The sequence below is a fragment of the Strix uralensis genome, chromosome 6 (assembly GCF_047716275.1).
Source record: "Strix uralensis isolate ZFMK-TIS-50842 chromosome 6, bStrUra1, whole genome shotgun sequence".
Taxonomy (NCBI): Eukaryota; Metazoa; Chordata; class Aves; order Strigiformes; family Strigidae; genus Strix; species Strix uralensis.
This window is the reverse complement of record NC_133977.1, coordinates 19,444,170-19,461,167: the sequence shown is the minus strand read 5'-3', so window position 1 is coordinate 19,461,167 and position 16,998 is coordinate 19,444,170. Positions and strand designations below refer to the sequence as shown.

Genomic DNA, 16,998 nt, shown 5'->3' with positions numbered 1-16,998 from the left:
TTTGATTTCAAGGTGAACTCAGGCTGTATACAGAGAACCAAGTAACCACCAAACTGTTGAATACTTTCACGTTTTTATTTTTTAAATATTTGTTCTGAAATCCTTCACCTCTTCTAGTCAATACTTTAAAACAACATTTAAACTTCATGGGATTTTCTTCTGAAATGAATAAATCTAGGAACCTGCTTCCTTCTGTCCTAAGCTGTGGTTTTTTTCCCCACAGTACATTACCAGACAGCTCCTCACCATATAACTGTTTTGCAAGGTCTGCAATCTGCTGTATTTTTTCTTCTTGTTGAGGCACTGCAGGCTCAATAAACTTGTTGAATTGCTTGTAGAGAGTCTCGATTGCTTCTCTTGTTTTGCATTCTGCAGAATATTTGCCAACTCTAACGACTGTTGCACTCACATCTTCAAACCAAAATTGACACTGAGACATAAAAATACTGCATTATAATGAATTATTATCAGCAGTTCAAGCTTTTGTAGAATAGACCAGACTATTCTTAGACTTTCCATAATCAGCGGCATACAGTATGTCTTAAATTTTCCGGTTTTAATCTGTTCATTACCAATGCTGCTTCAAATATTAATAGCTGTTAAACTTTCTTTCAACACCAGATCCATGCTCACCTTACAAGCATGGTGAGGTTATTAGTTAATGGTTCTGTGAACATATGTTTTATTTCTGAGTTCTTTCCACCTTGTATATCAACTGACTTATTTCACACTTTGTATCATGGCCACAGTTATACCTCTGCAAGGGCAGCAAGGTTGCTTAGATTTAGTCTACTAGCAAACAGGGTCTTTGGTCTCAGCAGCCATTAAAGTTGCTAGGTATCTTTTTACTGACAAGAATGGGCTTTAGAACATACCCTTAATAAACAGTTTTGGTTAACAATACTCAGAGGAGGACAGAATCTGGTGTTCACTTGGTATCATCTGTATTGCATCATTACAGCAAGCAGTTGATAATCACCATTTTAAACTGCCATTAAAGTCAGTATTTAAGACTGTGCCTACCCGCTGAAAGGAAACTATTGAGTAAAAGGTGATACTTTACACTGAGTAAAAAAACCCAATCTTAAATTTTAGCTCTAGGAAATCATTTAAAAATGTAAATGCACAAATAATAACAAATTGCTTTTCTAATGTTATATGAAATGACACATTGATCAGATCACTGGACAATGAAAACATCTTTTAAACAGAACTTTAGTATTGTGATCCATCATTAAGGGAATCTGTCATGTATTTAGATCATTTTGGAGATATGAACAGTGTTTTTTCTAAAAATAAACAGTGATGACAGGAATGTGCTTGCATCACAGCAGATGCACCAACACAATGTGTCAAGAGGGAAAATACTATTAAACTTTTTTTCTTTTAAAAAAAGGCAATGCATGAGGCAGTTCTCAGACACCTTAAAATAAAGTTACAGAAGCCTCCAAAAGGACTTAGACTGCAGTTCAGAGAAAAGAAAAAACAACAACAACATACACTTAACAATTAAGACTATTAAAAAAAATTATATGCTGCTTTTAAGGAACTGAGCATTTTACAATTCAGTTCCAGAATTACATACCCCACAGACAGCTCTTCCTGACAACTAACAAAGTGGGTACTGTGATAACCTGTCTCTTGTGGTTTGACAGCTATCACAGAGGGCCTTGTGGTACTTTCTGTGTTGCCTCAGAATATACTTAGAGAAAATGAGCTCATAAGTATGATCACAGATATGCTGAATCACTATGAAAGTCATATGGAGGTGAATACCCCAGTCGTATGCATAGCAGTGCAAGAATATGGTCATGTTGCATAGCTTTTTCCCCCCTTTTCTCCACAAAGTTACAAAGAAAAAACAGAAGAAAATACAGATTTTTACCAATCTACTACTTTGGAAGCCACAGATTTTGCCTGAAGTAGTAACAAGCACTTTTATTTATCCCAGTCCTGGATCATTATTACAGCCACAGTGGGGATTTCAGGTTTACTAGTACCTCTTCCATCATCTGTTGCAGATGCTCCACGAGATCCAGATTTTGTTTGTAATCCTCCACAACTCTGTTAAAGTCATTCAGCTGTTTTTGTAAGTCACTGATTGACTCCAAGAGGACTCCAACTTTAGCATTAGGTTCATTTGCTACAGAGCCAATGACTTTCTTCTCTAAATTATGCATCTTCTTTTTAAGAATCTGTTTAAAAGATGTAGCAATGTTAAATACTGCAATAAAAATGTTTCTATTTTTAGAAATAAAAAGTAAAAACCATGGGAAAAACCACACAAACCTACTTCTTGTTCTGTGTTTTAAAAAATACAAGTTGCTTTTTCAAAAAATCAAAGGAAACTGGAGAGCCTCTACCATGCTGATTAAATTCAACATAAATTATATTTAAAGGTGGAATTGAGTTTCATTTTTCAGCTTAAAAATAAACAAACATCTAGTAATAAAACATGGGATCTCGAACAAAGTAGCTTTCATTGAATATGCAAAGGAAAAAATACTACTAAGTCTTTGGAGTCTTTGACTAGATACAAGTCAATTTAAGCATCGCAGTTATTTATGTCCTAGAATATCAACAAATTGCTTGAAAGAATCTGATGTAAGCAACATCAGTGACAACCTAGCATAATCCCAAAGACCAAGGGGAAGTATTCATACTAGTACTTTATGATGTCTTGTACAAACACGACATGTAAATTTTGTGATAAGATGGTATACATACATTTATATATTTTATATCCTGGGAATACTGGTCTTGACAGTTGATCAAGACTTCATTGTGCTCACTGTTTTACAAGTGATGCAAAAAGACAGGTCCTTGATTTTTGTTTGGAAAGGAAGAGAACAGATTAAAATAGCAAAGTATTTAATGAACTATCCACATATACACTTTTAAGAATATACACTGGAAGGAAGAGTGTTGCCAGCAGGTCAAAGATAATTAATTGCTCCCTTCTATGTAGCACTAGTGAGGCTAGATCTGGAGTACTGTGTCCACTTCAAGCTCCTCAGTACAAGAAACATCTGGACATACTGGAGCAAATGCAGAAAGGGGCCACAAAGATGACTGAGTGACTGAGCATGTGTTATACAAGGACAGAGAGAGCTGGGATTTTTTAGCCTGGTGAAGAGAAGGCTCAAGGTAGGTCTTACCAATGTGTATAAAAAAATGATAGGTGGCAGCACAGAAAACAGTCAGACTCATCTCAGTGGTGTCTGGTGAAAAGACAGGAGGCAATGGACCCAAACTGAAATGCATGAAATTCTGTTTAAGAAAACAACCAAACACACCACACCACTTTTTATTCTGAGGGTGGAACAGCTTGTCCACAGAGGATATGGAGTCTCATCCCTGGAGATATTCAAAAACCCTGGACATGACACAGAGCAACCTTTTGTAGTTGACCCCTGCTCTGAGGAAGGAATTTTGACTAGATGATCTCCAGAGGTTCCTTCCAACCTCAACGATTCTGTGATTTGAATTTGCATTTGTGGATGAAATTGCCAAGAAAGTTAAAAAAAAAAAAAATGGTGTGTGTGTGTGTAAAAGGAATATTCAATAACAACAAAAGAAATAGCAAAAATAGAATCATAGAAGCTACTGAAAATTTCAAGCAAAAAAGTTGTGAAGGAAGAGACTGGCAGGGCAAGCAAAATAAAAAGTGCCAGTTCTGTCTGGCAACTAGAAGATCGTTGGAGGCTTTGGAAGAAGAGTTTCTGGTGAATGCAAAGAATGGGTGAGACTAGCAGGGTTCAAGCTAAGTAACAGACAAGCTGAGTAACAGGGAAGCTCACAACACATTTTTTATTTCCTGTGATCTGCTTGACACAGGCCACAGCAATTCAACCAGTGAATCTTTCACTAAGATTAAAATTTCTAATATTACCTGTATTTTCTCTGCATATGTATCAACCTGCTGAATCTGTATTTTAAGTACTTTCAAATTTCGAGCTTTTTCAGTTTTCTTCATGTAGTTAAACTTCAAGTTGTTGAACTTCTTTTTGAGATCCCTAAATGATTCTCTGAGCTGAAACAGAGTAAGAATATTTGTTAGTTGAAAAGAAACCAGCACATTTCAATTTAGGTTTTTTCAAGAGCTGTTTAACAGACCACTATTGGAACACTGATAATTTAATAAAGAAATTAATAGTATTATGACATCTCATAAAGCATCTTTCTATCTTCAGAATTTCTTTCCAGCAGTGAAACTCATAATCTTGCTAAATCAACATTTTTGCATTTTGAATGCTGAGCATTGTTTCCAGAATGGCTGGGGCAAAAAAAGGATTAGGGCAAAGGATGAGATCCTTGCTCAGACAATCTATGAAAAATCATGTCCGAGAGCTTTTATTGATTTTAACTAGAGGCAGATATCCTTCACATACTCTAGTCCATTTAATGGAAATGGTAGCCATGTGAATGTATACCCATGCTTATTTTCCAGAACAACATAATTCTACTGGCCTCAGGCAACCAGATTTGTATTTATTCATAGTACTTTTCTCCTACAATACAACAATTAGTTTATGTCAGGTTGGGTTTTTTTGTTGGGGTTTCCCCCCCTTCCCTTTTCCAGAAGCCCTGCTTCTGAAAGGAAGTTACACAGGGGATTAATTTTATACATTGTGCTAGTCCAAACAACTTAGTACAATTATTCACAGCATACAAAGATGAATCCAGCTCTTTGAAGGATCAAGATGTAGACTATATGAGCACCTGACTTTCAAATAACTATCCCATGCATATGGTAGCAAAGAGATTCTGCCTAACAGCTACCCAAAGCAAGCCTCACCTACCTACAGCTAGATTTGGTACCATGCAAGAGTATTACCAGTTAGCACTGACTTGGTGCAGCAAGCTCAAAATCAGGGAAAATTATTCTTATAATAATATTAATTAAGATGAACTAGTAGCTCTGATTATAAAGCATCCATGCCTTTCAAGACTTTTCAAAGGACTCAGCTAACTACTATTTAATTTAGTTATATTAAATTTTCTGTAAAACTCTTTTCTTACTTAGACGGAGTGTAGCTACATTTTCTTTTAATCTATGAAATAGTTTTAAAATCCAGAATGATAGGAATGAGAGTGATGAAGCCCTAGGAAGCTACACCTTCATTTACACATATGGATCAGATGCATTGCCAATTTACCAGAATGAATTTAATACACATCAAAAAGAAGAGTCATATATGGTCAACATAATTTAAAAAACAGTGTTTGTTTACCATGGGAACGAGTTACCATATAGAGTTGTTATATTCTTTATTTTTTTTTCCAATGCCAATCACCTGCTTTCTTTAATGTCCTCTTATAAGTGTGCTCTTAATAAACCATGTCATTCTTTGCACTAGCAATGTTATATAAATAAGCATATCAAACACATTCAGCTAAATTATCTTTAAAGGACTATGAATTCTTCAAGTATAAATTTTTTTCAATATCTTTTCTCTGAAAGCTATGCACTTTTCAATTTTATTTACAACTGCAAAAAATCCTATTAGACATCAGTTATTTTTGATACCTTTAAGTAACAGATATGAAAACCAGCCAAGTAAAGAACCTGCTTAAAATATGCTTATGATACTTTATAAAAGGTACTATTTTAATTAAATTGCAATTCAATGATCACATTTTAAAATTATTTATCGTTAGTTAACAAAATTTGAAAGAATATAAAAGTGACTGGAAATTTTTTTTTAATAATTTCACATTCTTTGTGTTAACAATCTTCTGCTTTTAGGAGAATGTAGAATAAATTCTGTAAAATTATATTTATCTAAAGGAACCGATATAAAAGAAATGCAGTTGTTCTAATGCTTTGTGGTCTGTTCCTCCAGACACACAAATGAAAAGAATTTACTTGATTGCTGTTAACAGGTACAGGTCACATCCACAATTTGATATTTAGTTAACATATTTGAGACTTTTTTAATATGAAAAAGCCCTACAGAATTCCCTCTGCTCCCCTCCCCGCCAGAGAATCCAGGGAGTAATAAATGCTCATTTTGCAGCTACTGTTATTGAAACAGCTAGCAATCAATCATTATTATTTTTATTACATACTAATGTTAATCCATCAAGGGATATATTTTTCATTTTCATTTCATCTAGTGGGATGTTGCCACATTATTTCAGCAGTGAATAGACAGATGGTGTTCACTCAGTGTAATGGAAAGGAAGGGAATTCTGTCACCAGCACTGTGATCTCCAGTTAGTTTAAGCTCTTTATCCCACCTAAGTACACAGAATAATAAAATCTATCTAAAAGCCCTCTGTTAATAAAACACCTCTGCAGCACAGTATTATATTCAGAACACAAGAGCCTTATTTGCTGGTTTAATTTTGAGGAAAAAAAAGAGATGAGCAAGAGTTTATTCTAGTTTATTTCACTGGCTTATGCACATACATAGGCTAGTGATCATTTATAATGCCAGAGGCTCTCCTCATAGCAGTATGTGAAATTAGATCACCTTGTTTCAGATATGATGGCTCATGTGTCAAAGGTCTGCAGCTGCTGTCACTCTTCTCTTTTAGCTCCAGTGGAAAAAACAGATTCAGTTCAGACTTGTATATCACTCCCTCAGAGTGCATGTACAGAACTCCTGTTATCATCAGCAATTGTACCAAGGATGATATATGGCTGCCATTTTTAGGAATCTAAACATACCTCAGTTTTCCACTATTTTCTGCAAAATTAAATGAAAAATACTAAAAGAACTATACACCCTAATACACTTCAGTGATTTCAGCCCACAAGTTTAACGGAACTTTGTAACTTGTCCATTGTGTCATAGTCATTAATCAGGCAGCTGTTCCTAACTATAGTTGGCCTGTCATGGGTGGAGAATTGATCATGGAGGAGAGGGGTTTAGGTGCCAATTGCTTTGATTTATCACACAACTACAAAATAAATGGAAGAATTAAGTTATAAAGATGCTTTAAATATGTTTTTGTAAACAGTACAGTTCCAGTAAAATGTTTGATTCCTGTGAGAGGCGCTCTAGGAGGTACTTCAGTCTTGTTAGCCACTTACCTTTCCCTTTTTATTCACACATAAAACTTTTAGTAGCACTAATAATCAAAACAGCCTGTGAAAGCAGGTTGATGAAAAGAGATTTTCAAAGTGGCAAAGATTAAAGAACAAGCCAGCCAGAAAGTGGGAAGAAAGAAAAGGTGCTGTTCAAGTCATTAATGATTACTTTAACTCTGGGACCACAATCAAAATACATTACAAGGTAAGAAATGCACTAAGTATCCATTCCTACTGATTCGTGAACAGAATTAGCTCATTACCCTTTATGGTTAAAATTCACATTTTCAGTCATACCTTTCCATAAGTGTATAAATAATGACATGATGAAGAAGAAAGAAGTGAGATGACTGGGGAGAGCTGAGAACCTGCTTCAGGATCTGTTACTCTTCTGTTGCAAGCTTCATGCAGACATGTATAAATGTTATTTTTAAAGTGACCACCTAAAGAAAAGGCTTTTTCATTGCAAACGTTACCTTACGTGTCACTTATAATCCCATGAACAGATTCAGTGTAGTATTAAGCTAGAGTTACCTGAGGCTTGACTTGCCTCTATTGCAAACGTGTAATGCAGGTCATATGAGCTTTCCTTACACCTTTCAACGATGTAGAGGGCATAAACCCTTTTGGTCTTTGCAAATTCTCTTTAAATTAGAGAAGGCACACAAAAAGCATGCATTTTGCTCTTCTGTCCTTCAAGACTGTTTCAAAATTCATGCTATGTATCCTTGGCTATAAATTTTTTACTTGTATTTATTTCCTTGGTTCTTACAGAAGCACTAATACGTTACAAACACAGGGAGCTAACCAAGTCCTCTAAGTATGATAATTCAAACACAACTGAGTCCTAATCACCAGAGCCCTTGCTCACATGATTTACACACTTAAATTCACCACATTAAAGGTAAATTAATTTAAGTATTTACGGCAGAATTACAAGTATTTTCACTCAACAAAGTTTGCTCTGGTTGGCTGTTCACTATGTGACAGCTATGAACAGCTGCTGCTTGCTGCTAGCACATGAAATATTTACTTAGACATAGTAGATGGTAAAGAAATTGTTATATCAGACAGGTCTGCTAGATACTAGCTATACTCAGACTACTTTCTCATGTTAAAATTAACAGAATTTAAAATACTGAAGTGAATACTCATAACTTTAACATTCTTGAAGTAGTTCAGTGTCTGGTTTCTTAATCCCTGAACAGAAATAGTTATAAATAGTGGAAAAAAAATGAAGAAAAATGGCAGTGGATTAATGCATATGGAGGTACATTAGTCAAGTATTAGTTCAGGAAACATCTTCTATGTTAACCTCTAACAGAAAAAGAATCTGAAAAAAAAGGTATCCACACACCATATTAGTATATTTCAGTTAGTTTATATTCAAGATTCAATTAGGTTTGCAGATGACAGGTTTTAACTTAACCAACATGGCTTTTCCAACTTAAATAAAAAAATCAATAATTAACACTGTAATTGAAAATATGCTACGCAATTATTTTGCAGAGGGTGTCCATTAACTATGAGAAACTAAAACTTTACATTTTGCAATACAGGGCATGTGGTGAGTGCCACATGTCACTGACACACTTTTCATTTCAATTAGAAAGAGACAGAAGATGCTTTTTTCCTCTACATTCTTCTCTCACTGGAAGTCTAACAAGTAATAAAAATAGAAAAAAATATTCTTAGAAAGGAGTCACATTTTCCTGCCCTCATTACATAATACAAGAATCAAAGGACAGAGAAAAGAGATTAATTTATCGTAATAGCTTGTCTTTGAATATGGCCAGCCTTACATACAGGCTGCTCAGTGAACGTTTTTTTTTCTTTAGCAAAGTCGAGAGGTTTTCAGTAAAAACCTAGAATACTTTAGTCCAAACCTCAAATATTCTGATTCTGCCATCCACTGCAAAGCATAATGGGACTTCTTGTTTAGGTACTTCAAGTTTCATTCCCTTCTACAGCATGGCTCCCTCTGCTAGAGTGCTTCTCCTATACCACCTGCTGTTCTATGGCCTCTTACCATCGGCCAATCACGGGAGACTGATGCACAGATGATCACAGAAACACACTCAGCTTCTAACTGACAAAGGACTCGAACTGTAACTGAGATTCAAAAAAACCTTTTTTTGATGCACATGTTCTTTCAATTTCAGAATACCTTTTTGTGAAACTTTTCACAAACACACAAAAGAATGTTGGAAAAGAAGAAAATTCAAACAATAATTTTCTCATTAAAAATATTTGGGACAGAAATCTCAGCCACCTTTACTTTGGTGGTTTTGAGAAAATACAGTCTTTCTTTTTTCAGGTGTAGATTTACTTAGTGAAAGATAAAATAAGAAAATATAAATTTCAGGGTCCTGTGTTTCCACCACCTATGCTTCACACTACAAGGAACATTAGTGTGAAATCCTTCCAGGTAAGAATCCAGTTTCTGTACTTCTTGGATGCACAGAAGTGCAATCTACAGAACATCAAGTGTACAGGTCATCAGCCTCTTATTTTAATGGAGCAGTCTGAGAAAATTAATTCTATGGAATGTTTTTCTAAATTAATTTTTGCTAGGACATTTATTCAATTCAACCTGCAAAGTTGTGAGTGGATTTGTATTTGGCCTACTGAGATGCTAATTTAATAATCATACTAAGTAATTTTTCTTAAGTTCCGTAATACTAAATTCTAGTACCTTGTGCCAAACAACATTTCCTTTTCTTCTAGCAGTTTTTTAAGTATCATATCTTGGGTTTCTGAAAAAGATGTTAAGTACTGAATTATTCTGAACTCTTCATTAAAAGACTGCAAGTTCTTTCTAATACCCTTACAATATATGTAAATTATACTTTTGTTTGAAACTTCAGCTTCATAAGAAAGAATTCTGAAGACTCATGTACTTCAGATGAAGCCAGCAGAGCTGAAAGCCAAAGAAAATATAGCTGCTCTATTTCCAGTCCCCTTGGTACAGTGAAAGCACTTTATTGCCAGCCCAACAACTTGATATAATCCTGAACTGCAGAGGTATGGACCACAGATTATTATTGCTGCTGTGTGGATCCAAGGTTGCTGGTAAGATGAAAATCAACTTTTCTGTTAACGTATGAAGCATCTAGGGGAATGGTAAACAGTAACTTGTATTACAGAACACAACAGCCCTTTTAACAGTCCTTTAATGTGTTGGGATTTATCTCATTTACCTCATTTATCTCCTCTTGAGTGGTGCAGTGTTGGAAATGCTGTGACAGTTCTTCCTCATATTTATCGGCTTTGGAGCTCCAGTTAATGCTATCACACTCAAATCTAGCAAGATCTTGCTTCAGATTCTTTACAGAAACATTCAAGCAATTCTAAACAGGGAATAGACAAAGAAACTTATGAAACTCAGGAAATGTATTGATTTAACCAATCTAAAATGAAAATAATTTTGAGGCAGAACATGCGTAGTCAGTCACAATGAGCTATATTAAACTACTAAACCTCCACCGTAACGAGAGCAAGTACATAGCAATTTCCATCACTAGTAGTCTGAGGAGTAGTTTTGGGTCGAAATCGCAACTCTCACATAGTGTCTTCTCTGAGCAAAGAGGAAGCGGCCTACTCTACCACCTGGCGATTAGCTCCTTTCTGCTTTTAATCAATTTATAGAGTCTGAAGAGCAGACTGACAATGTGGATAATCTAGGTGAGCCACAAGGGAATGTCTTGCTCTCTCCCTAGTAAACGAATACAGGGCATGACAATCCTGCTTTGAATAAATAACTCCTTTCTAAAATTATATTGCCATGCAAATCGATCTGGAATCCAATAATAAGGTAACACTGTTATATATTTCCTTTTTTTTCTTTTGTTATCCTTTCTTTACAGGACAATAAATATGCAAAGCAACCTTTACAAAGTAGCTGGAGTCTAATATATAGATGTGGCATTCAAGAAATCACCAACAGGGCCTTGAACTGCACAAAGAATACTAGAGATCTGAAAGTCATGCTTTCTTTTTTTCCAAGTGATGATTAAGATTAATTTCCCCTCTATTTCAAATCTATTTCAGTGTTTTCTGGAGTAAAATCTGTTCACAGACAATTAAAAAATTAAAACAAGATTTCAAAGAAATTAATTTTTCTTTTCTCTTGGCAAAAGTAATTTGTAATGTAACTACTGAAGATAATTCCTTGATGTTTCATTTAATTTAATGGCTGTATAAGTGCAAACTCTAAAAGTAGAAATCTACATTTTACATTTTTATGTTTTGCTTTCTTTTTTAGGGATCTTATAGCTCTGTATTTTTTTTTCTTGGAGTATTAATATGTTTTTGTGCATGTAAAAGTCAGTCAGATAGCTCCAATAATCTTCTTTCATATCTATCCTTGATTTCACAAATCATTCTAATTCTACTCACAGGTTCCTGCACTGCAGACAAGATATCTACTCCCTGGGAAATAAGCAGTTTATATAGCTGTCTGATACGTGCATGTTTCTCCTGAGCATTCACAAGGTAGGTTTTAGCATGGTGGACATTTTCAGGGTCTTCACATATTTCAGGAATATCCAGTTCTCCTGATTTTGACAGACATTCCAGCTGAAAGATATTAAAATGAAGATCAGTGTGTGTTTAAAACAATGTAAAAGGAAGCTTACAATTCCTTCCTTGCCCATAATGTATTACCCTGAACTTCGCTGATGGGGGTTTAAGTAATTAAATTCGGATTCAGATCTGAATCTTAAATTCCCCAAATTTCATGCAGTTTTAGATACACAATTTTAATTCTGATCACCAGGCAGGTTGGTTTTTTTGGGGAAAAAAAAAAAAGACAACAGACTTCAAAACCAAAAAGTTTAACTGTAATGAGAAGAACGTATATTTTAAAAGATTATACTCACTTTTTTTTTAATGCGATGGAATTTGACTGTCTTGTTGAAAATCTCATCATATTCTGTCATTGTGTCCTTTACCATTTGATGGAAATGAATAAGCTCACTTATTCTCTCAGAATTCTCATTCACAGGAAATCCCTTCTGGCTTGGAAATTCTAATAATTTTATCAGGTACTCAAGGTCAGCATTCAGTTGCTAGCAAAAAAGCAGAAGTTACTCAAATTACACATATATATTTGCATGTTTTCCATTACATTTGATGAAATAACAGCCTAACAACAGGGAATTGCTTGAAACATCAGTGCCATGCCCTTTAAAACACTCTCCATGTACTTTACTTTTTGCTAGGCATGAATCTCAGCTATCACCCAGAAACAGCCTTGGATCAAAAGAAGTCAAACTGACTTCTAGGGAATGACAGACTGAACTGCTAATCAGAGACAGTGTTCAGAGGAGGCAGGAAGCTCAGTATGACATATACCTCAGCCTCTGACCAGGTCTAACTCAAAAGCATGAAGCTGATACTCTCCTTGTACTTCCGCCAGCCCAATGCTTGTGTGTTACTTTAATAAGCAGCTAACGCCACACAAGTCATTCTCTGGACACTGAAGACACCTTGTGAACACACACAAACCCTTTCTTCTGGAAAAAATAATGTGAAACATAAAATACTGAAAGTGAATGAATTGTACCAAAAAGAGCTTTTGATCCACCATGCGCTTCACTAGCTTGGTTTCTCACCTGATACTGTGGTTTCATTTGGTTAAGCTTTTTTTGTAGTTCCAAAACAACAAAAAGGTCACTTCCAAGGTCAACTGTTGCTTCAGGCTGAAGTGCCTCTTGAAGAATCTGTAATCCATAGGTAGTCTAAAAGATAATCAAACAGGTAAGTGTTTCTATCTGTAGTAAATAAATAAAAAAAAAAAATTAAACTCGAATCTGAATTTGTAACAAGAACCTTCCCCAAACCAGACACACAAATACTGTCAGTAAAACATCTCTGTCTCAAACCCTCTGACTGACGACGGTGATAGGAAATCTTTAAGGCAGTATGCAAAAAAGATTCAGACACCGAGATCAGAGGACCCACACACAGAGTGTATTTCCTGTGATAACAGATGTCGTGGCTTATGGTGCACTAGACAAACAGCACCTACAACACTCTGGATCTGCCAGTAGCGTAGCTAGTGTTTCTTTTAAGGAACACTGCACACTGTCCCTGTGCCAAGGAGGCTTCAATCCTCTTTGCTTCTGAACATGGTTGGACTTGCGTTTAGTAACTATCAGGACACAGTTTAGTTTAGTAACTACGAAGTCACAACAAAATGGTCCTTTTTTAAAAAAAAACAAACTAAAAAAACAAAACTAAAGCACTCCTGGTATAGTATATGGACTTGATTAAAACAAAATTTGAAGTGGGGACTCAGACTTGTATGTGTTTGAAAATATGGGCAAAAAGATCAAAAACTTTTCATGTTTCTTGATGACTATCTGAATAGCAGAATAGACTATGGAGAAGTACCTTATTGATCACCTCTCTTAAATGATACCTATAGCAGTCGATGAAAGAGTAAAGACAAACTAATAATAATCCAGAAATGTTTACCATAGTTTTCTTCCTAGCTATTTTACTTACAATTTTTAGTTGTTCTTTAAACATCCGGCACTGTTGCTTGACGGGTTTTACTTGAGTAATTTTAAAATTCCAGATTGCCCAAAGATCAGTCAGCTCTTCCTTTTCTTTACTCAGATTAACAATGATATCTTCTGTTACTTGTACAGATTTTTCTACATTTAATATTAAATTCTCATTTACCTGGCAAATAAACAGGTATGTTTTTTTCAATATATGTTTTTATAAAGTACATTAAAACCTTGTAATATTAAAGTCTCAACAAAGCTTAATAAGAAACAACTGTTCTAGCATAACTTCTTTGAAAATTTCTGGTGCTCTAGGTGTCTTTAAATACACCTTTCTCTTAGAAATAGGCATAGATCAACAGAATTTGTATACTGAGGACATGGCTAACGCTAAAGTTTAAACCTAGGTCAGGTCAGTAATGACTGAATTATTGCCATCTGATGGCTGTTTAATACAAAACAAAGTAATTTCTGAATAGGAAGAAATATCCAAAACGGCCTTTTGGGGAATAGCAACTGGAAAGTGAAGTGGATGAAGAACAGACCACTCCTTTGTGCTGATAACCAAAACCACACTGAAGCATAGCAGGGATAAAGTGTTTAGCATTTGAACATTTGGTGGTTTTTCCTCTTTTTAACAGAGCTCATATCAGAAATACCTGAAAACTTGGTAATGATGTTTCTGCTTTTCCTGCTCCAGTATTTTTCTTTTAAGAAAAAGTTGGGTTCATAAACTACTTGTATGATCCTGTCTTCCAGATACTTAAAAGTTACAGTCTAAGAATATCATGGGAACACAGTAGCAGAAAATATTGTGGCATCACACTTCCAGGTCTTTAGGGAGATAGTATCTCAAGATATGTTAAGTCTTTAAGTGACTGCAGTGCAACTTCACATTCACAGGTATTCAGCTTGCCTTTACACAATCTTATCTGTGCCTGACTGCACCCAGCTGTGACAGCACACACTTTAGCCCACACTAACTGCCTGAGCACTTTTCCCTCCTTAAGTAGGTTTTTCCAGCTCATCTTGTATGCTGCTGTATGTTATCAACATCAGCTCCCCCTTCTCACCCTAATGTAACCGTTTCCTAGGAGGAGTGGCTTAGGGAACAATTGCACATCAAATTATCATCTCATGAAGGGGTGCTGGAAAATTAGACAGGGATGCCTAGGCAGTGCAGCTGAACCCAAGACAGAATGTAAAGACCCCAGGAAAGATTATCTGTAAGGAAGTAGCTCTAACACTCAAATTAGTAAAGACTGCCTCTTAGTGGAAGTAAACTTAATACTATACTTGAGTATATGCTGCTTTCCAACATGATGTTAAGTGCTGGAAGTATGAGAAAAGCAAAACAGTGAGAAATCTGTAAAACACACATTTCCTTGACACAGGGTGCCCAGAACAAGCACAGGATGGGATGGAGGTCCAGTGATTTGTGTTTGTCATGGTGCCAAGGAGGAATGCGAAGCAAGGTGTAGGCCGCGCAGTCCCATTCTTTCACTTATCTCAAGGATTTTTGCAGTAGCTGGCCAGCCTTGTTTCTCATCCTCCCTTGTTTTCCCACAAAAACCAGCTGTACCCCTCGCACCCAGGAATGTGCTGTGTCTTTACTCAAAAGATAATGGCTTGACTACAGTCCCACCCACTCACACATACATACTAAGATAAATACTACCCCAAATTTGTGTCTAACTTGGAGGGACGATAATCCGACACCAAATCGGAGGGACAGATCGACGGGTTTGTGCGCTCGCCCCCCCGCCGAAGGGATGCCTTTTGGTAAGATTTGAGCCCTTGGCTACACCGAGTGATTACCCGGGAACTTAGTGCGTGTGTGACTGCAATTGTTTTTCTTTTGTGTAGTGCTATATAACCAACCTGCAGTTTGTGCATTTATTGTAGGCAATCTCAAAGAATCTGTAGATGTTGCATAAAAATAAACCGTACTACTCGTGAACCTGACTGCTTCTCTTGAATGCAACCGGACCTACAGCATACAGGCTGTTTGTGCATCTGGGTCAGACCTATAGTTACGGCCCTAATTGGCATACCTATTAAGAGATAAGTCCAGCTGCCCCTAGCCCCTCTAATCTCTGAGGACCAGCTAGAATGCAAGGGGATTTATATCCTACCAAATTAATTCATCACCTTAAATGCAACACATGAACAAAACAGCTATATGCATGTATTATATTTGTATGCATGTGCCAGATCATTTATTAAGGGCTCTGTTATTGTTAATCACAAAACTTTTTATATTACTTAAAATGCCATTAGGACTCAAATACTTCCATATTTTAAAAGTATATAGTGGCATCAGTGCCTTTAAAAGTAGGTACTGGAGAAATCATGACCCGTCAGTCACAGAATTAGGATTAGACCTGATCACAGGCAAACATCAACATATTCAATAGAATTTATCAGATTATACTCACCATATTTACTAAATTAAGAAAATTGCAACCCATATTTTGGGTGGAAAAAATCTTCTCTATAGCCTTTCGCCACTGAGTATTAGCTGACTCCATTGTAATTTTATTTTCAGCCTCCCTGTTTGTTTGTAGTGGTTCTGATTTATAGAATTCCTTCAGATTTTGAATATCATCATTCACCTACAGAAAGACATAAAATAAGCATCAAAACCATATCAAAATTGAGCTGCTATAATCAGAAGGTATACGAATATGATAAAATTGAATAGCAGCCTCTGAATCTTTTCCAGATTTTAAGATTTATCATCCTCCCTAAAATCTACACAAATACTACATAATACAAATGTTTTAAATAACCTGTAAACCAGTAGATGGCAAACAGATGGGTGGCAACAATTTGTTCAATTTCTGTCACATATCATTACATCAATATTATATATGTGTGTATCAATGCAATGATTTTCACAGATCCATTTAATATAAAGTAACTGAAGTAACTGAAGTTAGCAATAATTGGAAGTAGACACAATTCAATTTTTTGGAGTTTATCTTCAAATAAATAAATCCTATGGCTAATTTTATCTGATAGGTTCCACTCTGTCCTCAATTTCTTTGTAAATATAAAAGAACAGTGTTGCAGAATCTTAAAACAAGCATTACATCAAAATGAAAAATAACTGCCCTGTGCATCATTAGCACAGCTACCAAAATTACACTGATAATGAACTGATTATGGTTTTGGCTACAGCTGGTTTATATTTAATTTTTAAACCCCTTCAGATGAATTAACACTTCAGTGGAAATACTGCAAGATAGCGATAAATATCCATATCAACATATTATGAGAAATATCTATATCAACATATGTAAAATATTTTTAAAAATATATGAAGCAAAATCAGTAAATTTAAGAGTACATACACGTAAGCATTTCGTTATGTATATAATGAACGAGCACACGTGTGCAGGAGAAGTAAAAAATCAATTGTAATACTTCCTACAACAGCAA

General features: G+C 35.5%; 1 protein-coding gene across 7 annotated transcripts in view; it reads right to left on the bottom strand.

Annotated features, from left to right (window-relative positions):
- The window catches only part of CCDC141 (coiled-coil domain containing 141), a 96,454-nt gene that overhangs the window by 23,158 nt on the left and 56,298 nt on the right, over positions 1-16,998 (bottom strand). For all 7 annotated transcript variants that reach the window (XM_074873082.1, XM_074873080.1, XM_074873081.1 and 4 more), the window contains 9 exons: positions 15,993-16,169; positions 13,550-13,729; positions 12,655-12,780; positions 11,920-12,108; positions 11,438-11,617; positions 10,240-10,389; positions 3,893-4,033; positions 2,001-2,195; positions 247-430 (listed from right to left, as the gene is read on the bottom strand). In XM_074873082.1, coding sequence (XP_074729183.1) covers positions 247-430; positions 2,001-2,195; positions 3,893-4,033; positions 10,240-10,389; positions 11,438-11,617; positions 11,920-12,108; positions 12,655-12,780; positions 13,550-13,729; positions 15,993-16,169 — 1,522 coding nt within the window. The remainder of the gene's footprint in view (positions 1-246; positions 431-2,000; positions 2,196-3,892; positions 4,034-10,239; positions 10,390-11,437; positions 11,618-11,919; positions 12,109-12,654; positions 12,781-13,549; positions 13,730-15,992; positions 16,170-16,998) is intronic.